Raw genomic sequence first — 24,038 nt, 5'->3', positions numbered from 1 at the left:
CTTTTGAACTCTTATTTGACACTTTTGGACCCCAACAGCCCTGATGCCAATCTCTCGGAAACACCTTTTGGGTGCATATAGAAGGGATATTAGATTAAATGAAGCACTGGTGGCCTCGTGTTGAAGCCAGCCCAAAATGTGGAAATATGTTGGGTTTTCCTCAGAAAACGTTACTGTTTAAGTGATTTAATCCATGTGATTTTCTCACTAATCACAATTTAATTTATTAATAGGTACAATCTAGATTTCATAGATTTTTTTAAATGAGATATAAATTGAGATGGGTTTTGTGTAAGTGCGCGGGAAGAAGGTGGGAGCGAGAAAAATAGTGTTTCATAAATTAAAACCATTGTTAATACCCCTGATATTATATCAGCTGCCTGTTGTATGATTTTTTTAGGGATGGGTGGTATAAAATGAATTACTGCTATAGAGAAAAGAACCTTCTACATTTAAAATATCATTATTACAGGGAAATATTATGGTTGTATTTAAATTTATATATAATTTATTTTATTATGCATTGGAAAAACAATTTACACCTGAGATAGGCGAGAATTCTTCTTTTAGAGGTAGATGTTAACACAGACACGACTTATTACATAATGAACAAATAAAGAAAAAAAAAGCACAGGCTGAATCATTTTTCCTTTTATAATCGCTATACTTAGTTTTTTTCTTTGTACACACAATTTTAATGGTATTTTAGGTAAAAAATGTCGTTCCATATGATTACTTTACTCATCATCAGACTTCCTAAATCTATGATTCTGCAACTTCTCCCTGCATTTATTTTATGCCTTCTTTCTTCTGACTCTCTAATCTTTAGAAATCAACCTATAGAAACCACTTTCTAGATAAGTACTTATCCTTAATGATTTCATCTTCCATCAATGAAAAACAAAATTGAAATTGAAAGAATAAAACTATGAAAAAAATATAGTATGAAGTTGAATGAAAATGATTAGAAATGAATAAATGGGCACTGAAGAGTGGGTCATGTGTGCCTACTTAATATTGCCTCTTTATTTTTCCCCGTTCTATTTATGTACTCGACTCAAGTACACACAACACTACAATATATATACTTATATATGTATCTACAAAGCATATCATTTAATCAGTCTTCTCTACAATTATGTAAATTGGTATATTTCTTTTCTTATTTATATGCATTCTAAATTATTATTTTTTTTACGCTAAGGTGTAATTCAAAATTATATGTTGTTAACCTGTCTTTTATATACAATACAGACATGATATTATGATGGGGCTCATCATCTGCGTATGAAGGATGTGTGGATAATCATGCAATGAGTAGTGCTTACTGAGGAGTGTGAGTACAAATCATCATATAAAAGGTGAAGAGTTCGACTCCAGAAGCATTCATCTAATACTAGTAGGGACTCATAAATTTAGCAATTTTATGGATATGCTCATTATACATATTTATAAATTTTGGAACATAGTCTACGTTCTACATTAGAGAGGAGTAAGAGTCCACTGGCTCTATGAGAGGGGAGGTTACGTGAGTTAATTTAAAAATATTGCGTGATTTGTACGAATTAATTAGACAATTATGCAATATTGTATGACCCCAAAAATTAATAACCTAACCTTCCTTGTTTACTTGAAGTATTTACTACCTTGCAAGATGTTACTTTATCATTTTCCCTCATATACTCACAGCAGACAAAAAAAGTGTTGCGTAGACTACTACTTTGGACAAATATTAATCACTTGGAATACTGTAAGGTGGGATGAATTAATTTTCGATAGACTGTGTAAAAGCGATGTAGTAGTTCGGTTTCGAATCAATTTTACACACACAAATGACTACAAATGAAGTTATTCATTCTTAATCTTCAAGCTTTTATTTTAAAGTTGCCCAGTGCTTGGATATGAATAAATAACTTCTTTGAGATTAGTAAAGGGTTGTTGTATGTCTTCTTTTTTCGTTGGTTAATTATTTGTCAAATCATTGTTCTTATCACATCTCTCTTTAATAAAGAATCTATATTTTGCCGCCTACTTTAGTGCAATATTGAAGAATCGAATTAATATTAATAGTAAAATGCTTTTTTAAAATGACAACTAAGCCTGGATTCCAATTAATGGAATCTACATCTTCCCATTGTTCCTAAGAGTTCCTATTTCTACTTTTGGATGTCCTGGACACACGCCTTCTGATCCAATTATATTATATTCATTCTTCTTTGATGTTATTTAGAATATTTCTACAGCAGAAGCACGTTATATTCTATCCTCCAAAACCATAACATTATTGTCAGATCATTTTTAATAATCAACTTTAATCAATAGTACCATATGTCTCGCTCCTGCCCTCTCCTTGAAATCACTTCCTATACCCAGCCTCAGACATGGAGGATATATATAATAGCAGAAACATGTAAGTGAAGGCTCAAGTGACCCACTACAAATGGTATAGGTGAACTGAGAAATTACTATAGTGACATAAATAAGTTCAAAAGGACATGTGTCACTTTTTTTTTTTTTTTTTTTTTTGAAAAAAATACAAATTTATTAGATTAAAGTAGTCTAATGTATTCTTACATCTAAAAATTGGAATTATTGGGAATTAAATAATTGCATAAATAATGTGATTTTGACTATTAAAATCTAGTAAACACTTTTTTTCATAAAAGAAAAAAATAACAAATGGACATTTGAACTTATATTATGTCATCTTTTTAATTTCTCAGGTTTTCAACCCCATTTTTAGCGGGTGCGTTTGAGACATCGCTCATAGGTTTATAGTATTATACGTAGTGATGGAAATCATGTGTATAAGAGACATGTTTGAAAAGAAAACGAAAATCAACATGGTAATCTAAATAATTTGAAAAAATGTTTTGGAGGAGATCAGCTACAATCAGCTGTGGCAAGAAAAGCGAGGGAAAACGAAATAAACAATGACATTGGCAAGAATGACTCCGATATCGATCCTCAACTCTACTTTCAGTCCAACAAGGCCTTACTATTATAACTCTGCAACAAATCCTAAATTTTACTCTATGAATCTTTTATGGGCACATACAAATGTTCAATCCGGTTTTGTATATAATTAATCCTCAGAAATTAATTCATAATTTTAACAACTTTGGAAAAGAAAATACGTTATACGATTTACATCAATACTTATCCCCAGCCCTTGACATGGATGAATTATTCCTTGACTAATCCTCTCTTTTCATAAAAAAAGGTTGTGTGAGTTAAATAAAGAAATGTTTCGTGATTATTTTTCTTCTTAGTAAAACAATTTGTGTTATAATTTTTACAAAAATGAATTTATTTGAAATCAAATACTATTAACAATGATACAAATCTTGAAAAGAGTTATATAATATTAGTTTGTACATAATATTTTTCTACATATATTACATTAAAAACATGATATATATAATTATGTAATAATATATTTAAAAGTTTACTATAAAATCAAAACTTTTTTTCTCATTTGAGCATCCTATCTAAATGAAAAATTATTTAAAAAAGAAAAAAAAATCATAGAGAAAATAAAGCACCAAAACTAGTATTATATGATATAAAAAAAGAAATTAAATATCCTCACACATTTGATTAATAATTATGATTAATTAATTGAATGTAGAAAGGTCATGCAGTTGTATTTGATGATGTCTCCAATTCCTCATTTAATTATTTGTACTTAATTTTTAAAATTTTTGTTAGTTTATATATTTATGAAGATGAATTTAATAGGAAGAAAAGTCCGAATAAAAGGGAAATGAATCCTAGTGGAGGCTTTCTGTCTTGTGAGGAAGTATTTGTAAACTTAATGAGTCCTCCACTGTTTTTGCTTCTTCTTTGGCTTTGTTGATTATTTATGTCATTAGATGTTGAAGATGATATTGTTTGAATGTTTTTATTCTCTGAAAATAGAGCAAAATATGATTAAATGATAAAACTGTAAAAAATATTATTTAAATTTGAAGGATAGGAAATTAATTACACAGCAAAAAAAAAAATAAAATAATAATACATTAAATATGTTTAGTGTTAGAGTGTTTAGATTACATGGAACAGGGTGTTATTAGTACAAGAGATGTTTACTCCTCATTGTAGGTATAGAGAGGAGAAAAGGTGTAACATTTCCTTTGATTCGCTAGTCATATCTGTTTTTTATGAGATTGATTTTAAAAAACTTTAATTTATAGGATATTAAATTTATGAAAAAATAAATATTTAACTCTCTTTATTGATTGTTTTATAAATATTGCTGAGGTACTACGCATTAGTGTTGGATCAGTTCTTGTTTAGTTTGGTCTGTAAATACTGGGACTAATATAAAAAAAAAAAGAAATATAGTTGAGTGATGTCATCAAGGACCGAACTTTATAAGTTTTAGGATTGATCATTAAGGAGAACTGAACTCAACCGAAGCAAGAGAGAAGTAAACTGACTGCAGTCTTCAGTCTTAAATAAGGACCGGAACAACACTATTGAACATAGGCTACTTCTATATCCCCCAAGCCCCAGGGAGTATTTAGTACCTTCTGTAAATTCAATTGGTATGTAACTAGTTGCCCCGGGGCTTGGAACGAAAATGATCAGTAGTGTATGTTGTGTGAAGGAATCGACAGGAGTTTCTTTAATTATATAACAAAACACTCTCTCCTATGTTGTATTAAAATGTAGGAGTCAAAAGTCAATTTAGCTCAGGGTATGCAATTGAGGCAAAAACAAAAAGTGTTGCTATTATCTCGGGTCTCCTTTGCTTGAGCCCGGACTTCACAAAAGTGACAAAGTTAGTTAAACATTGTATTGATCGACGCCCCAAATACGCTCTGGCGCATGTGATGAAACAAGTTACTTATATTCAGCACAATGTCCCAATAGGCTCAAATGCCATAAAACATCTCCATTTATGCAGTCGGTTTGGAGTCCATAAGTAGCAGAAATACATAAGTCTACAAATATATAAAATGGTCCTAATAATATCAGAAAGTTTTCAATACCTAATCTATCTTTAAAAAAACAATATTATGAATATTCTGGATTTGCAATTCTATAACTTCGGATTTCTAGAAAAAATAATATTACAATTGTTAAACATTTGCTACAAGACCACAATTTATAAAGCCTAGTGTAGATATAAATCTTTAACTGCTTAAATAAATTAATGATATCCACAAAAAAAATATGAACATAAGTAATTTTCATTTGTTGCGAATTGTGTTTATCGATGATAAATCCATTTATACGTGTAGAATAATTATATTTATTGATAACATAAGGGAAACTCATTTTGTAGAAATGAATTCAAACCAAAAAAGAAATTTATCTTCGAGGGCAAAATCCAAAATTGATCTCACCTTTTCTCTGAGTCATCTGAAGTCTGAAATATGCAGAATTCTAGTAATTCAAGACTATTATCGTTCAGAGTCATTTTTTACCCTTAAAACAATCCCCTATTTAAATGTAGGATAAATGAAAATTATGTAAAAGTGTTTTTTAATGATTTTGTATCTTTTCTGAACTCGATATATTTCTATTTTTAGGCTAAAAATCATGAAAAACAACATTCTTCTTTAGACCCTTATAACTAATTCATAATACATAGTGATGTGGAATATCATAGCTTATATTATGAAAAATATTCAATGCATAATTTTAAAAAGATATATTTAAAAAATATTTATCTCCAAGGATTTTTGTTCCATTTTGTATTTTTTAAGTGACCCCATTTTGAAATACAACAATTATCTACATACCGTGAACGGATGACTTTATTGTTAAGATCCAGGTATCTCATTCCCAAGGAAAGAGGGCACTCTATTCCCTTATGGGGTCTGGTAGTTTTCCTTGGATGAATTATCTTCCCGTCGTCCCTTGAGATTGATGATCAGGTCATAAGTATCTTCCTTCGATCTTCCTTTTACGAGGCATTACGTAATGAAATTGGCATTGAAATAATAATGACAATTTGATGGAACAACCCCACTAAAAATGGGATCACAACAAAATGGAACAAAAACCCTGGGATATGCATATTTTTTTAATGTATCTTACTAAAATTATACATTGAATATTTTTCATAATTTAGGCATGATATTCCTCATCACTATGTATTATGAATAAGTTATAAGGGTCTAAAGGAGATTGTCTTTTTTCATCATTTTCAGCCTAAAAATGGAAATATATCGATTTCAAGACAAGATACAAAATCAATAAAAACACTTTTTCATCATTAAAATAATTTTACATAAGTTTTATCAATCCCACTTTTAATTTGGGGATTGTTAGGGTAAAAATAACTCTGAACGATAATAGTACCGAAATAATTACTATGATCCCAGATATTTCATAATTCAGATGACTGAGAGAAAAACTGAGATCAGGTTATGATTCTACGCTCATAGATAAATTGGATTATTGTCCTTAATTCCTTTGTACAAAATTTTCCCCCTACTTGTTCCCATGTGTAATTAATCATCCCAATAATTATGTCACAAAACCTCGTAGATTGATGCAAGAGATATTTAATGTAAAGCAACCTCTAAAAAGTAATTGATATATTCATTGAATAAACCATAACCATTTCTGGAGAGAAATTTGATCTCTTTAAAAGAATTAAAATATAGATCCATGCTTTAAAATACATCCCATTTTTAAAATTATGATCATATATTTATAAAAACAAGGCTGTACTCTTATAGGACTGTTGATGTTAGTTATTTCAATTTGGGGAGTGAAAAGTAGGTCATGGACATAAGAATGCCCAAAACTTGGTTGACAAAGTTTTAAATTGATCTATCTATTATGAACAAAACTTCTTGAACAAAAAATACATACAAATATATATTTACATAAAGCTAGTAAAGGACAAGGGTACATTTAAGATATATTTCCATGCAATTATGTTGTTATATTATATTATTTAAAAATAAATGTAATTAATCAGTGCAACAATCCATGCTTTATTATTTGTATAAGCCACACAGAAAAAAGGTATTTTTTGCAGTTTTTCGCTATAAAGGTTTTATGTAGGTATATTTTTGAAAAAAAAAAAAAAAAAAAAAAAAAAACAGGAGAAAAACAAATTATAATTATTATTTATTCTAAAGGAAATCCAAACCTGGATTATACTTTTTGGCATGTTTGGGGAGAAAAGGATCATATTCAAACCGCGTGGATTTAGTCACACTAGAAGACTCTGTAGAGAGCAATGTTGGAACTGGATATTCATCGAAGGGATTTCTTAGTGTAGTGGGTCGAATTATCTCTAAAGAAAATTAAAATAATATTAGCACACAAATTCCTGAGTGCACTTGAACGATAAGTAGATTTGACAACTTATTACTTATGGCCTTTATATGTATATGCTATCGAGATACTACAGCTGAGCATAACAAAATTGTCTGGAATTTTGTGGCGTCCGGGGGCTGTTAGTCTCAAGCCCAATTTCCAAAACAAAAATATTACTACAATTTTTTTTCCAAAAAATATAATTTTCTGTGAATAGGCTCTGAATTTTTGAAATTGGTTCGCCTAAAAATTTGATATTCGAATTTTTTTTCCATGCACTTACATTGAATATTTAAAAAAACAATCCAAAAATTTTATTTTCTGTTAATAGCAATAGATTTTTGAAATTTTATTAAAAAATTGTAACATAAATTTTTTTTTTGTAATTTTTTTCAAGAAAGATCCAAAAACTAATCTCCCCTTCCCCAAATATAATTCTGCAAAAGCCACAGGGAATTGATGTATGTACCAGAATTCAAGTGGTTCTTAAACCGGGGTATACACACCATAGGTGGCACGTGAACTCCTTCTAGTGGTAATTGGAGGAACTCCATAAATAGGCCAAGCCTAAGCTATTGGATATTCAGTTTGGTCATCAGGGTGGTAATTGGAGAGATTTACATCTTCGCCGTTGGTACACACAGTAAAAAGTTTGAATGCCACTGATTTATTAGGGACATGTCGCATGTCAACACAAAAGCAAGCCAGAATATTTCTTATCATTGAGTTTAGATTATACTTGTATTCTTCAAGGAATTATGCTTAATTTTTTTCAAGAAAATATTATTACCTATCCTTTGGAGGTGTTAGCAATTGTACTGAAACTCCTCTTCACTATAGCCAAATTTATATATTATATTTCATTGCCCATATACGTGGTGTGTTCAAAAAGTAAGAGGACTTAGTATTTTTTTTAGAAAAAAATATTAATTTTTTCATTAATATTTAAGTTGTAGCAGTCAAAGTAATTGCACTCAGATACATTTGTACCAACGCTTTTTCCAATCCCCGACTCACATCTCAAAAGACCTTTTCGCTATAGCCTTGTGCACTTCCAGTGATGCAGTCTTTATCTTCGTCCTTCCATGGGTCTCTTTAGTTTTGGGAATAAGAAAAAGTAACATGGGGCCGAGTCCGGTAAATATGGTGGCTGAGGCCTGATTGTGTTGTTGTTTTTGGCCAAAAAATGTGACGATTATTTTGGTCAAAATTATGTAGTTTTGGAACAAACTTCGCTGACACTCGTCTCACGCCCAAAACTTCCGACAAAAATGATGGTACGAGCCAACGGATATGTCAATATCCTCAGCAACTTCTCTGATAGTGATTTGACAATTATCAAAAAAAAAAAAAAAAAATCTTCACTGCTTCAACGTTTTCATCTGTTGTTGACGTGCTTGGGCGTCCAGAGGGAGGCTCATCATATCCATCTTCCTGGCCATCTTGGAAGAGTTTGTACCACTTGTAATTTTTTTTTTCTCAGAACAGTTTCACCGAATGCCACTATTATTATTTCAAATAATTTGTAGCACTTTTTTGCACAACATTTGATGCAAATTCTTTGAGTCATGTTTTTCAATAGCAAAAATCCCCGAACGAGCAAAATACTTCCAACCATTATGCTTCTCACAAACAAACTAAACATATTATATAGCTCAAACAGTAAATATATGTTTATGGTGAGTGTGCTAACATAAAAAAATCGAGCATAGTAAATGTACCTTGCCCGCGAAATTTGCACAGTCATCTTACTTTTTGAATACTCCTCGTATATCGGGGTCAAATTAAGTCTCATAAACCAAATGAAAGCTCTAAAGTGTAGTTAACATTCTTTGGAGTATCTCAACTTATCCAAGAAATTTGACTATAAAAACCTATCATTGACTGAAAAATGTCTATCAAATATTGGGCTATAAATTTATTGTTTATAGGATGTAAAAAAAATAAACATGGAACTTTTTCTTTCTTGATTTTTGTTTAAGATTATTTTTGTGCTAACTCGCCACATATACGTATGGTCATACAAGGAGATACGTGAAAAGTCTATGATGTATATAAAATATCAATATGTAGGACACTGCACTCTCACAACATCAACAAGCTAACTCACATTAATAAATAAAATTAAAAAATATTAATAGTAAATTTACCATAGAGTTTAATTGTACCATCTGATTCTCCGAGGGAATTCTTGGCAAAGCAAGCATAGGTACCAAAGTCGGAAGAGCTGACATTACGAATATGAAGTCTGACATAAGTTACATAGTTCTTTGTCTCTTTCTCTTGTCGATACTTCTTGTTACCGCCTGAAAATACATTGGTATAAATTAGTGTAAATTATGCCACTATAATTGGTATTGGTATATCAGGGCATCTGAAACATATGTATCTAGTTATAGTTATTATATAAATGTACATCATTCAGGGATTTCTTTATGAGTAGTAGCATTATATGAACATGGATCTGTCAAAATAATTGGTTTTTCAATCTACCTCTTCCTTCCATCCATCAAATATATTTAACCCTTCGATATTTAAAGGCTTTAAATCCAATAATTATATATGTAGTTACTTTGAGTAGTTTCACTAGGGAGTAAGTGTATGTCTGTATGTATAGAAATCTCTCAAGAGGGGAAGTCTGGAATAACTAGAGAACCCAACGTTTAAAGTTCACCCTGTTTGAACTGATTAGCTCAACTATCTTATTTCTTTTAGCAGTTATTAAAGTCTGTCAATAAAGTATTTTCACGTGACGTTGCCATGAACAGAGATTTGTGCTAAATTTAATGAAATTCACTTAATTTAGCTATTACATTTAGTACATATTCTTCAATTTGACGATGCTGTCCTTTCAATTCGGATATTAGGGAAAGGCTCTATAGATTATTCAATTTTCTTCTCCGAACCAAAAAAAAAAGAGAAGAAAATCAGTATAGGTATCTGCATTGAAACATTTTTCATTTAAAGTTGTTTAGAAAAGGAGGCTCAATCTAAAGATTCTCCTATACATATTTCTCCTCGTTGTGGAGAACTAATAGGCTTATTATTGTATACTCAAAAGTATACAACCTCAACTTAAAAATGGCAGCAATTGTTAATAAAATCTATTCACATCTATTGAAAGTTACTCACCAAAGTTTCAGCCATTTTGGACGCGTAGTTTTTATGTAACAGTCGTTTAAGTGACTTGACATGATTGTTTTTGTGGAAATGGAAAAATCGAGTATCAAGCTCTCATTAAATATTTGTATTTGAAAGTGTAACCTTTGAATGGATTAAAATAATAACCTATAAAGGCTTGTTGTGTTAAAATTTGAGGCTTCTCAGTCAATCTAACGTGGAGTAATTGATCCAAAAATAAAAAGTGTCTCCTGAACTATTATTTTGCAGAGAACTACGTCGAGTACTATTTGGGAGATGTGAGTATTGCTGGGATAAGTGTGCAGATATAGATGTCTATATTGAAAAATAAAAATTTTGACAGTATGCATTTTATCTTTGTTGGGTAGGAAACATTTCATTCCACGCTCGTATATAAACAACGATCATTCTCATGTGGAAATGTTGAAGGATTGTTTTGTTATTGAAAGGTTATATATAAAAGTCTCTTATGAAACAACTCTCCATTAAATAAGTACAGGAAAGCAATTACTGTATCTTTTGAATTTCACTTTCAGTAGGTAACTGCATAAGTATCTGCAGTACTTTTTTCATTTAAAAAAACGAAAGTGAATAAAAGTTATGGATTATTAAGCTTAAAATTAAATTAGTTAACCGATTTGAAAACAATGGGGTCAATATTTACCCATTTACATTTTGAAGCTAGTTAATCAAGGAACACAAGGGATAACTTACTTGTACCAGAGCTGACAGGATAAAGAGATCCATTGTTGAAGGTCCACATGTGAATTGCTTGTGGATACGACTCTGTATGACATTTTAAAGTTACGGTATCTCCCACCGCAGCACCTTCTAATTGATTTTGGACCCAAACCATGGGGGCAACTAAAAATTGACATATATTATTTCTATAAAATGACTTTTATATTGTACGCATCTAGGGTGACCAGCTGTTCTTTTGGCTAAGTTAATTAGTGCATGTGACGAATTGACTTAAATTAAAAAAAAAAAAAAAGAAGACAAATTCAAAAATATGTCTTTAATTAAAAAAGGAAAAGATATAAAGAAATTTCTTATAAAAAACAAGAATCCCAAAACTATTACTTTACTCTTATTGGCAGGGGCATTGCTAGCTTTCATCAATCGTGTGTTTAGCCACATAAATCATTTATAGTTGTAGGACTGAATAGAGGGGAATAGAAACAAAGAATGAAGGTAGAAGAAAAGAGACAGACAGAGAGGGATGTAGAAAGATAGAGAGGGAGAAAAGAAACAGAGAGAGGGAGATATATATTAAAAAGAGAAGAAGAAATATATAGAAATTGAGAATGAAAATGAGTTTTTATTTCGGTCAAAAAAGGTCTCTTAATCACTTTGGAGGCCCAAAAAAAATGTTGGTTATTTCATAGATCTACTTCCTAAATTTCAGACTTATATGTTCAACCATTTTGAATTCCATGTGTGATAGCACAAAAACAGATTTATAAATGTATATAAAATATGATTTTTTTTTTTTTTTGGGGGAGGTGAAGGTTTTTGAAACTTTTAGTGGGGCTTAAACCCCCCTTCAAAATGGTCTAACGACGCCACTGCTCATGAGTTTAATACATTTCATGATATTTCCCTCCACATAAGGCTAATTAGTCTGATGATGTTTTTTTTTTTTTTGGAGATCAAAATATGGTCACCCTAACCAATCTCAAACCCTCCTTACATTGAACTTTCAGTTCTATTCGTTTACTGATCGACGGAGGTATTCCATTGCTTGCTATACAAAAATAAGCTCCCATGTGAACTCGACTAGCTCCTGGGATGATGAGAGAATTTCCATCAACAGAAGGAACTGAAAAATAAAAGCATAAAGTGAACTTTGTTGGAGTTAGTCGTCAGGGATATGTAAAAAATCATTGCTCACACTTATCGCCTAATATACGAATAAGTTCTCCATCCTCTCGTTTCCAAATGATTTTTGGGGTAGGGAATCCCCTTGCATTACATGTCATATTCACTTCCGCTCCTTCCCGTACTTGAACATCCCTTGTTGTCATTGAATCAATGATTAAGGGAGCAACTATATATTATGTACAAAAGCAATTCAAAAGATTACGATATGAGATAAATGTAAAGCCGTACCAACAACTTGTAAATATCCTCTTTTGGATCTCATTGGATCCGTATTGATTTGGCACATATACCACCCTCTATCCTGCTCTTCCACGCGGTTGAGGTGAAGTCTCCATATTTTATGATCGTGATGAGAAAGGGAGACACGTTGATTTCGAGTGATGATGTTATGGTGAATTGTGAGAATAGTTTGAGTATCGACACGAACCCAAGCAACCTGGTTGTTTCAAGAGAGATTTTCCATTAATTACTAATAAGTATATCCAAGGAATACTCAATACATGGAACATGCATTGACAAAATAACGTTTAATAAGGGATTAACTAACTCAAAAATATATACGAGTGTGGTCTGAAAAGTTTCCGACCTAATAAAGAGGAAATACATTTTTTCTGATTTTTTTGTTCATTTATGAACGTAGTCTCCTTGTAAGTCTACACACTTCTCCCAGCGATGCTCCATTCCCTACAACCTGTCCAAATAGTACAGGCAATTTTTTTCTGCAAAATAATTGTTCACATAGGTGATGATTGCCTCTTGATTTGACAAAAATCCTTCTCCTCCGAGCGCAATTTTCAGATGAGGGAACAAAAAGAAGTTTCTTGAGGCTATATCTGTTGAGTAAGGTGGATGGTCAAGCAGTTCAAACCGTCATACATGGATTTTAAAGATGGCAACAGCTGAGGTGTGAGTATGTCCATTTACACAAAAACACTCAAATCAACTCACTGAAACGACTGTTACATAACAACTACGCCTCCAAAATGGTTGAAACTTTGTTGAGTAACTATCAACGGATGCTCGATAGAGGTGACTAGCTTTTATTTATGAGTGGTCCCATCTTTACAATAAGGTTGGAAACTTTTCAGACCGCCCTCGTATTATCTGCAAGGTTGTGTGACACTCTGTAGCCTGGCCTAATGTAAATATAGATTGCTTGAGGGTGCTTGTGTCTCCTTTATGTGATAATGATACTTATCATTCAGGGAGTTATATTATTTTGTCGTAATACGGCGCCACTCTCTGTCAATCTATTTACAAACTATTATAAGTAAATAACGCTTATGCCTTTTACTGTGCGTTCAGATACGAGTATTTTTAAGAGTATTACTTGGTAAATCATACCTTATAATTTCCTAGATTCTCTACTTTACAAGTTAGTTGTGCATTTCTTCCAGCTGTGACAGTTACATTTCCTACGTCTGCTGTGAATCCAGGAGCCTTTGTTATCTCATCTGGAAAAAAACAACAATAATTGAATTAGAAAAGACATAATACAAGAATAAACTTAATGCATAATTAATGTGGTAAGTGTGAGTATATAATATAAACAAGTGCATTTTTTTTTTTTAAATGTAAGAAGGTGGACAGGTGGCAATAAATCTTTCAATAATTAACCTTAATTTGTAGCATGAACATGTATATTTCAGACAAATTAATAAAAAGTTATATAAGGTATGATAGAGTCCTTGTTTTGTTTTTTAAGCTCCTAGATACACCCCACCACACCGGAATGCAATCCGGTATCAGCCAGTAGAGGTTCATCCATGAGCTCCTTACTTTATTATTATAAATCATAATTACACAACATATTAAAAATCCTCAAAATTTGCTCCACCATTTATCTTTTCTTTTCCACAGACTCCATAGTAAGTTGAGTGATTTCCTGCATTGTACGCCCACAGTCATAGATATCAATATTTAAGATATTACATACCAGGGTGGAACAGGTCATTAAGGCAAAATGCAGCCATATTGAATGATAATATAAAAAAGATGTTCCTTGATTGTATTTATGAATAAATTTTTCCAAATTCAATGATTTTTTTAAATATAACAATGATTGTAATCTTCAAAAAGTGTTGTTTTTTAGAAGGAGAAGCCTGCATTATGTTGTGAGCCCACACCCTAAGTAAAAAGATAGTTTGTTCTACGAGTGTTAAAATAAAGATTCAACAACAAAAATTCTTAGAGGAATGTCAATGTAGAAAACATAAGTTGTGTTAAGATACACGGCTATTAGTATACTTCACATATTATATGGAAGTTCCCTTTCTCTCGTTTTAAAATTTTTAATGTATAGCTTATGATAATGGAAAAATAAACAATCTTTTGTTCTATTAAAAAAATGGAATTAAACACGCATGATTAAAACTTTAATATGGTATATTTGTGTGTTCCAAGTTATTTCAAGCAAGTTAAGAAATTATCAAAACGAAAAATCAAATTCCTCGAATGGGAAAACTAATTTTTCTATTTTTTATTTCCATAAAACAAATTTCAAGCATTCAGCATTCCCCATTTCATTTTTTTATAATTATTTAATTTCTATTTAAATACACAATTAACCATATTGTGAAAAATTACAAATATGAAGTTATTATTATTAAAGATGTGCAGAGTGCGGTTCCAAAACTTGCATTGATATAACCAGTGGTGTTAGTAGCTTTCATAATTTGCTGGGCTTAGCCCCAAAAATTATAAACATCTTATGTTTATATTATGTTTATTTTGTACATATATACTAGCAGTGAGTTCCTGCTTTGCAGAGCTAAATAGACAGGAATATAAACAATGAATGAAGGTAGAAGAAAAGAGACAGAAAGAAGGAGAGGATATGGAAAGAGAGAGGAAAATGATGTCATATTTCGGTCAAAAACAGTCTTTTTATAACCTCGACGGCCCAAAAAAGTATCATATGAAAATGTTTGGTTATTTTATAGATCTACTCGCTAAATTTTCAACTGATCTGTTCTACCATTTTGAATTCAATGTATCAGAACACAAAAACAGACTTATAAATATATATAAGATATAATAAACATTTTGTAGGGGTTTCAGAAACTTTTAGAGTGGCTAACGACCCCACTGAACATGACTAACTTTACGAAAACGGGGTTTTGATGGAATCATGAAAAAAACACAATATGTAGTAAATGTAAATACTATATTTAGCTATATTTTTTATTCAATCTGTCCTTATACACAAGCAATAACATCCTCGATATGTCGACGAACAGATTCGCAGCTCTTGACTGCTACACTGTCACGATGACAGTTTAGAGCGAATCCAAATTTAGATTAAAAATACATCAGATATTTTGTGGGTTGTGGCCAGGGCTAGATGAGGGACACATGGTGGCAGGCCAGAAGTCAGCCATATTGTTGAGCCTAAAGTTTTAATCTATGGGGTTGTAATTGACTTATTGATGCTGTAGGCAGTCCAGATGGAAATGTCAACGGTCTCTACAGCCTTCTTGACACTGATACCGGCCGGTGGACATTGCAAACGCCTTGTCTTTTTTATTGTTGCTCTGATATTTTTAAACTTAGAGAGATTAAAAAATAACACTGTAGGTTTATTTTTGTTTTAACTGTCATTTGGTTGCGTAATGAAAACAAGTCAATAATTAAATACTTATGCAAGTTTTGGGTTGCCACTCTGTAGGAGTAAGATCCATTGTGATAGAGATTAAACATTTTCTTAAATTTTTAATAATTTATCAATAAAGATGATCTTTAATTGCTTCCTTTATATTCAAAAAGAACATAATAATCAAAGTAGACACAAATGGATCGATTAAACATTCACTTTACTAGGGGCGGTCAATTGGTAGCGCAATGCTGGATGAAGAGTGTTGAATAATAGTCACATGTAATGTAGTGCAATTCATGTAATATTTCAGATATTTTCATGTAAAGAGATCCTAGGGGATTGCACAACTTTTGTTTTGAATGTAATACTATAATATTTATTTATACTTAATCAGTGCAACTCTCTCTCTCTCTCAAAGATACATACTAACGTGCACATATAATAATTCTTAGAATTTTACGGCCTATATTTTTGGTTTTAAATGAAGTTGTAAAAGAAATTAGTTTTTATCAAAGTCGTATTTTAAGGCTACCATGGCCTCAAGGGCAAAAAAATTGTTATCAGAACCATATCTTAAGTCTTAAAAATCTACACGCAAAATTTCAGTAAAATCCAGTAAATAATGACGAAGTGATCTCTTCGTCAATATCTATTTAATTCTAACACAGTTCATTTTTATCTTTTAAAGGACTCTCGTTACAGCCATTCAACAACGGTCAACATAATGTTCTATTGCCTTTATTGGGTATTAGAAGAAGTAGTTACGTAATACACATTAAAAATAGACTGTTCTATTTGAAAATTATTTTTAGTAGGTACGATACCCTTCAATTAAATAAGAGATCAACCGATTCATAGAGAGAAAAAAAGAAAAGTCACGTTAAATAAGGCCGATAGAAAGTTTCTTAAGGTAAATAATATTTGATTTATACATATACTGGATAGTTCTCAAGATAAGTCTTTAGAAGATCCTGGTATATGGTAGACCCTCTCAAAGTCTTGTTCTTGTTTACAATATCAATAGAGCAGAAAGTCTTGGGCTCAGCCACCCATGTCTTGGTACTGTCTAGGTATGGCATGGAGTGGTATTGAGTACATGTCATTTGAATAAATATCAGATTGATTTGATCTCATTGGATGCATGAACAACTGATCATGGAGTTTAAAAAAGAAAACTTTTTACAGAGGATAGCTAATTTTTTTTTTTTTTGTAAAAAATGGATTCAGCAGCAATTTTAGAATGTTATTAAGACGACTTAAAGATTTTGATAATTGTATAATTAAACAAATTTTTTGTTTTGTTTTAAGTTGTTGTTTGAAGGGAATCATGATTAATGAGGATAGTTAGTCGATTAACTTTTATATAATCAAAAAAGGCTTTCCTTGATCAAACAATTGAAGCATTAATTGCATTTAGACGTAAGATCCACACATCCAGAACAGTAGATTAATAATCTATATTAACAATATATGTCAAAAAGTAGATGGAGGAAATTTCAAATTGAAAAAGACTAATTATTTTGACTCTTTGCGTCACTAAGTAAAGGATGTTCCATAAATGGAACGAGCTCTCTTTTTTTTCCCTTTCCTTTTTTTGACCAACTAAAGGCTATTTTTTGTATTAGTAGAATAGTTATTAAATAAAAGAAGTAATGCAATTTATACTATCAAATACCACTTAACTTTTCAAGCCAATGAACAGTTTTATTTTTTTTCCATCAAGAAGCAGTCTAAAATTAAAACGCGAAATTGTTTTTTATCCATGTTTAAAATAACAAAAATAGCGTCACACGTAGCACAATAACTTACCAACTAAAGATCCGATTGTCGTGAAATTTTAACAGCTATTTTTGAAGGTGAGTAGCAACTCAAAATGAGGTCAATAAAAAAATAGGGCCATCTTTGTGTAAAGACCGAGAATGTTCAGCCAATGTGTTGGGTGTTTTTGGTCGTCCTGTTATTCTGTTTTTACGGGAGATTTTACCGAGACAAGATAATTTGAACCTCAGTTACTTTTCTGAGGTATCCACCAGATATTTTTACTTTATATAAATTCTTTATTTATCATAAAATAAGCATACAACTTTATTTTCCGAAATAATAACAAATTATGGAGGCTTCAAAGTTTTATGTGTTCTTATTTGAAAAGAGGGTATTGGAAGTAACAAGAAAGATGGCGCATGCGGTAAAAAACATGTCTTATTTAATAATAATTTATTAATTGAGGTATATATTTTCTCTCCGCTCGACGAAAATAGTCTTATTTTCCCCAAATACTACTTTAGATTATGAATTCATAGATATTAAATATAACGATAAAAAATATTAATTTTGCTCAGTGATGCTTATAGTAACATATGTAATATTATAACAGCTATTAAAGCAAATATATACTGCTAAACAAGTGAGTGAAGTATTAGTGTCAGGATTTGTTGGGAAGAAACGGAGGGTTTGATATTAATAATAGATAAAATCCAATATTTTAAAGGGATTTTTGTCATGAATTTTGATCCCCTTGGCAATCAAAACAGTGCTGTCATGACAATCGGATCCGACAATTTGGATTATTTTATCAACATTTTTGACAATTGGCCTGGCAGAGTGTGGTGCATCTTTGATATCAAAATTACGGGATTGGAATTAAAGAAACCAAAATTAAACTCTATTCATTTTTTAACCGGCATGCCTTGTGTTTCCGCCTTTTCTTAAGAAAAACTGTGAAAAATATGGCGTATTTACTCATTGACGGTGTCTATCTTGGACGACTGTTCAAACAATACTAATTCAAACAATCAGTAAACTGTCAAACAAAAACAAAAAATAGTACGAAATATTATTTTTTTAACGCCATCTACCGTAAACCAATTACACTTACACAATGCAAGATACACATAACTAAAGCCCTTTATTCGAAAAATAATAGATAAATTTTTACTTCACCTATTATTTTGGCAAAAAAAGCTCAAAAAAAAGCGTTCTTTTATCACTTTTTAATGCAGTAACAAGAAATAGAGAGGAAAAATTACAAAAGTAAAAGATTATAACAATAAAAAAAGAAGACAGATTTAAGTTGGGCTGGAATTTTTAAATATTTTATTAATGCAATCGTACTATAAATGTCATCAGGAATTAAAAGAACTGTTTTTGTTAATTACTATTCTATGACAAAAAAATATATATAAGCCAAAAAGTTATTTTAATTCATTACACAATATTTATAATGAGAGATAAGTTTTTTCTAAGTGCGCAAGGAGAAGGATGGAGCGATACATATAGTACACCTGAATTAAGACTTTTGTTGATATTAGCTATCAGTTCTATTATTTAAGAAGGAGAAAATTAATCACTGCAATGAAGAGGAGAGCCTTCTACATTTAAAATAGCATTAGTGCTGAGAAAATATTATAATTACACTTAACATATTTATTTTATTATGCAATACGCAAGATAAAAAATTTAGACCAAAGATGGGCGAGAATTCTTCTTTCAGAGGGAGATGCACGACTTATTAAATAATGAACAAAAAAGAAGAACGAGCATCCGCATCGACTGTTTTTCCTTTTCTACTTGCTATATTTATTTTTTCTTTACACACATCCCCTTTTTTTATTCCATAGCTATTCTAATATGAAAAATTGCCTTTAGTTGGTCAAACAAAGAAGAGAAAAAAGAGTGTGTGCTACATGTATAGAATATTATTTTCACTAACAACCAAAAGATTAATGCTGAGATATGGCAATTTAGGGAAGTTAGTAAGTCAAAAGCCCGAATATATGTATGTTTGTAAATAATATTTTGCAAAGCTTAACACATTAACCCTTCATTAAATAGGATTTACATATCAGATAAGCTTGACTAAAGGGCATGAGTAAAAAGACAACTTTTTATTAGGAGTTTCAGCTATGTGTAGTATGTAGACACAATGGTATTCCTTTAGTATTTACTATTTTTCCTTCTCTTTGCTGATTGGCTTAAAATTGTCCCTTGTCATCAGGTATATTTCAAAATTCTTGAAGTATATACTACTTTGTGAGCTTCAGTTAATTATTTAGGATAAATAAGCAAAACTAATTAATTGAAATATATTTTTCATAGTGGTAACGTGTAGTGCAGTGTAATGTAATTATAAATCAACTTTCCGGCAAAAGTCTTCATGCTTTTCGCCAAAAAAAATGTTTAATTTTCCAAAAGACATCAATCGAAGGAAGTTGTGGATCAATGACATCAAACGTCCGAAATGGACTCCCACAAAAGACTTAAGAGTTTGGCAAGTAATATAATCAACTATTTTTTAGTACTTATATGAGGTATATGAAAATTAAATTAATGGATTGTTGTATAAAGGATGTCATTGGGCTCCATATTCTAATTATTCATACTTAAATTATTCGCTTTATGCTTACTGAAGAATAAATGTTTCTGTGGAAGTCTCCAGAAGTACAGCGTCGTTTGGTACATACTTCAATCCCTACTTTATTTGAACCTTCTAACCGAAACAAAAAACAATTGGAAGTATGCATGAAATTGTGTAACACATGTCTTACTTATCAGTCACATTTAATTATAATTAATTATTTAAATGTATTAATTGTTAAAAATATTATTTGAGTTTATAGTTTAAAATTCATTTAAGTATTAAATATTGAAAAACTAAATTCAGTGCGTTTTTAACTTTATATCTATTTCAAAAAATTAAATTTTTAATTGAATTATTTAATAATGATAATAAAACAAAGTATTAACAGCTATTTTAGAAAAAAATAACCATTTTTAATCATGAATCATGGGAATATACCAAATATATATGACTTGGTGCAATAGTTGTAGATGAAAACCTTATTTCTGTCCCTTATATTTTCGTTATTGTTGTTGATTTTTTGTTTGCCCACTCTTTCCCTCGAGTCCTTTAGGTCTGAGATCGTTATAATTTTAACTACATAATTCAATCCAAGCTTTGTATTTTGGTTTGCATAAATTTATATTCACAGCCTGAATTTCGGTTAAATATTGGTCCTGATTGGTCTAGAAAAATCTCCCAAGACCGAACAGAGGAAAAAAATAGATCCCACATCGAACACTAGTTTTTATAGGGTGCATAAGCATCTATGCAGCCACTTTGGCGCGCTCTCTTGGGTAAACGTGGGCCTTTAGGCAGATGATTCTTTTTTGTTATATAGTTTCTTGAAACCTGCACCAGTCGAGAAAAAATGGAACCAATTGCCAAATTCATTGTCCTTGGCGTCCAAGAAAGTAAAATCGATACTTCGTGAGGTTATGGAGTGTGTTTTTCCGTTTTTTAATCATTCCGTTATATTATTAAGTAGAATATTATATGTTTGAATTATATTGTATTATAAGGAAAACACGAACAGTTTTTACAAGATATGAAATGTTCTTAATATTTTTATTTGGGTTAATAGATCATTGATATTTTATGAAAAATTCCAAGGACCTAGAGTTAAGGACTGGTCCCAAGGACTGACAGTCCCAAAGACCGATAAGACTGGACTGGACCAAATATATAAGGACCGACACAACACTAATGACGACTCCCCAACAGATCATCAGTGTTCCTCTTCGTCTTTCATGAACACTTTATACTTAGATGTTCACTCCTTAAGAATATCTGAGTAATATCTAAATCCTCCCATAATAATTAACAGTTTACAATAAGAAAAATACAGAAAGCTAGCTAAAAAATTTGTTTTTCTTCAATTTGTTCCTTCTTTTTCGTCAGTCAAAGTTACGAATGGATAAAAGAGCTTGAAAAGGAAATAGATAAACAGAAACAATGCGCAAATTGCCTAGTACTCGTTTAAGATCATATTTTATACAACTCCATCTACCGAGTGATGGATTGAAATCTGAACAATTTTAACCTAAAACTTCAAAAAGATACAATTAATTAATTATCTATTGTTGCTGTTGGTCAGCCAGTAACTTCATCTGACCCCCTTGATTTGATATTCCTTCTTTTTATCGATAGTTTATTTCCTGTTCCTTTTGTTAAGCTTATTGTTCGTTCGTTAATAAGTGACGTACGCTATAATAACCAAAATAAAATAAAGTAATAAATAAACTAAGATCCTTTGTTTCATATCATTCGTCTTTGTCGAAAGAAGGGGTTTAATTTGTGCTATTTCTCCAGAAAAAGTGGATTTTGTGCAACAGTCGTAACAACTATAGAATTTCAACAAAAACAATACTATAAATAGATGTGAGTCTGATGTCTCTATCATTAATGTAGCTGTCCTTAGCAACAATGATGACTACTTCCAGGCAACGGCGGAAGGCCTGGCACCCGTTGTGAATGTGGTCCTAAGGCTAGATGGCAGTAGATTTGAGGACCTTGGAGTTTAATGTTGGGCACTAAAGGCCTTTCCCTCGACATGCTCCCAAAAGGTGTGGTCGAGGGTTGGCATCAGGTATGTAGGGGTCCAAAAATGTCAAAAAGTAGTTCAAAAGAGACTTGCAACTAAGGAGATTGGTTTCTTTCATTGCTGGTGTCAAAAGTGGCCTATCCACTAGGGGTGTCATATGAATCAAAAAGTGAGATGCGTCATTCCTCTTTTCTCAAAAGTTGCATATGAACAAAAAGGAAATCTTGCAAAAAGATGAAATTTTCTGTTTTACCCCCCGGTTTTTGTTTAAATGCTTCCTTATGAATCAAAACTTTTTTCATATAAAGAAAATTTAAAAAAGTACAAATAGAGATCATTACTCCTATCATAATATTAAATATATAAAAATTCTCTGAAGGGTAATTCCTTCATATGTAGAAGACAATGAATCATTCTACTGGGCTTCCAATCGAGAGCTCCAATCTTCTAAAGATTCCACACAAAGTTGAAAGGTTCATATTGCAGTCATCCCATACAACTGCAATTAATGACTCCAAGTTTTCATGTTCCTCTATTACTGAAAGTATTTCTCTTGGTTGATTTTCAGCGTTTCCACTTTTCGGTGAAACCTGGTCAATTTAGAGGGTTCGGATGCAAAACGTGGAGTGTTAATAAATGCTAATTATGTAATTAAAATAGAGAGGTTTTGTGATTTTCCCCTGCGTATTCCAAATCTCCTGTCCTTTTTGCATAAGTAAACAATAATAAACATTTCTCAAATCTTTCATCATGAGTGAGCAAGAAGCAAAATGCAGCGGATCTCCGACCTACTGGATGCCAAAATTGAGGTGGTAGAGATTAGGGGCATTGTGAAGTGCTCCAGGAGCCTCATTTTCAAGGTGGCCAAGATGAAAAAAGATGGAAAAACCTCTCAAGGAAAGAAGGAAGTGGGGGACACAACTTGAAAAGGGATTCTAAGTTTCATGGGGGACCTGAAGAAGAAGATCAAGAAGGACCCCACAAAATCCATGAATCGCCTCTCTATCGAGTTTGACGTGGACGAGGGGACAATCAGGAGGCCCGTGAAGGAGGACTTGGGGTTGTCTTCTTACACAAGGACCCCACGCTACCTGTTGACGGACGCTCTGAAGGAAAGGAGACTGCAGATGTGCAAAAAAATTTGTGCGTAGATCAAGGCAAATATATCCACAGTAGATAATTTCTCTGTCGAGAAGATTTTCACCGTAGACTAGGTCTACAACACTCGGCTTGGGGAATCACCAGAGGAGGTCAAGGGGGTGTTCCATACAAAATATCTAGACTTAGTAGAATGTAGACATTTTATTTTTCTAGTCACACTACATTTGTTTATTGTCGGGAGACTGAAGCTTTCCAAAACATAAATGACCAGTTCCACTGTTTGACTGTATGCATCAGATCTTATCCATTTACCTGGACGACTCTCATTAAGGCTCTCATTACATGTTTGGAGGACGAAAGAATGGCCAAATGCAGGTCTGTGAGTCAGCCAAAAATAAAACTATCTGTTAAATTTCTTGTATGCATGATTTGAATGAAAAATAACAGAGGACTTAAGTCAACATGACTTTCACCAAGAGTATATTTATACTAAAATATATTAAAAAACTACATTCAAAATAATAATTACCAGAAGTAGTGAAAAGTTAAAGAATAAATTAATATTGCGTACTTCAGATATTTTCAAGTAAATCTCTTTTTTATGCGTAATTTATTTATAGCAATGAAGTGAGGGGGGGAGGGGTGAATAA

The 24,038-nt window shown here is 31.6% G+C and overlaps 1 protein-coding gene across 2 annotated transcripts in view; it reads right to left on the bottom strand.

Moving 5' to 3' along the window:
- Positions 1–3,292: 3,292 nt before the first annotated feature.
- LOC121129185 (lachesin) overlaps positions 3,293–24,038 on the bottom strand; it is a 60,654-nt gene continuing 39,908 nt past the window's right edge. Inside the window, exons 4-11 of one of the 2 annotated variants that reach the window (XM_040724864.2) lie at positions 13,657–13,766; positions 12,541–12,748; positions 12,323–12,478; positions 12,122–12,250; positions 11,143–11,292; positions 9,438–9,593; positions 7,118–7,264; positions 3,293–3,911 (exon numbers count right to left, since the gene is read on the bottom strand). In XM_040724864.2, the coding sequence (XP_040580798.1) occupies positions 3,721–3,911; positions 7,118–7,264; positions 9,438–9,593; positions 11,143–11,292; positions 12,122–12,250; positions 12,323–12,478; positions 12,541–12,748; positions 13,657–13,766 (1,247 nt within the window). In that variant the 3' untranslated portion in view covers positions 3,293–3,720. The remainder of the gene's footprint in view (positions 3,912–7,117; positions 7,265–9,437; positions 9,594–11,142; positions 11,293–12,121; positions 12,251–12,322; positions 12,479–12,540; positions 12,749–13,656; positions 13,767–24,038) is intronic. The other variant, XM_071893466.1, reaches the window with a different exon arrangement.

Source organism: Lepeophtheirus salmonis, chromosome 14, assembly GCF_016086655.4.
Source record: "Lepeophtheirus salmonis chromosome 14, UVic_Lsal_1.4, whole genome shotgun sequence".
NCBI lineage: Eukaryota > Metazoa > Arthropoda > Copepoda > Siphonostomatoida > Caligidae > Lepeophtheirus > Lepeophtheirus salmonis.
This window is presented reverse-complemented; position numbering and strand designations above follow the sequence as displayed.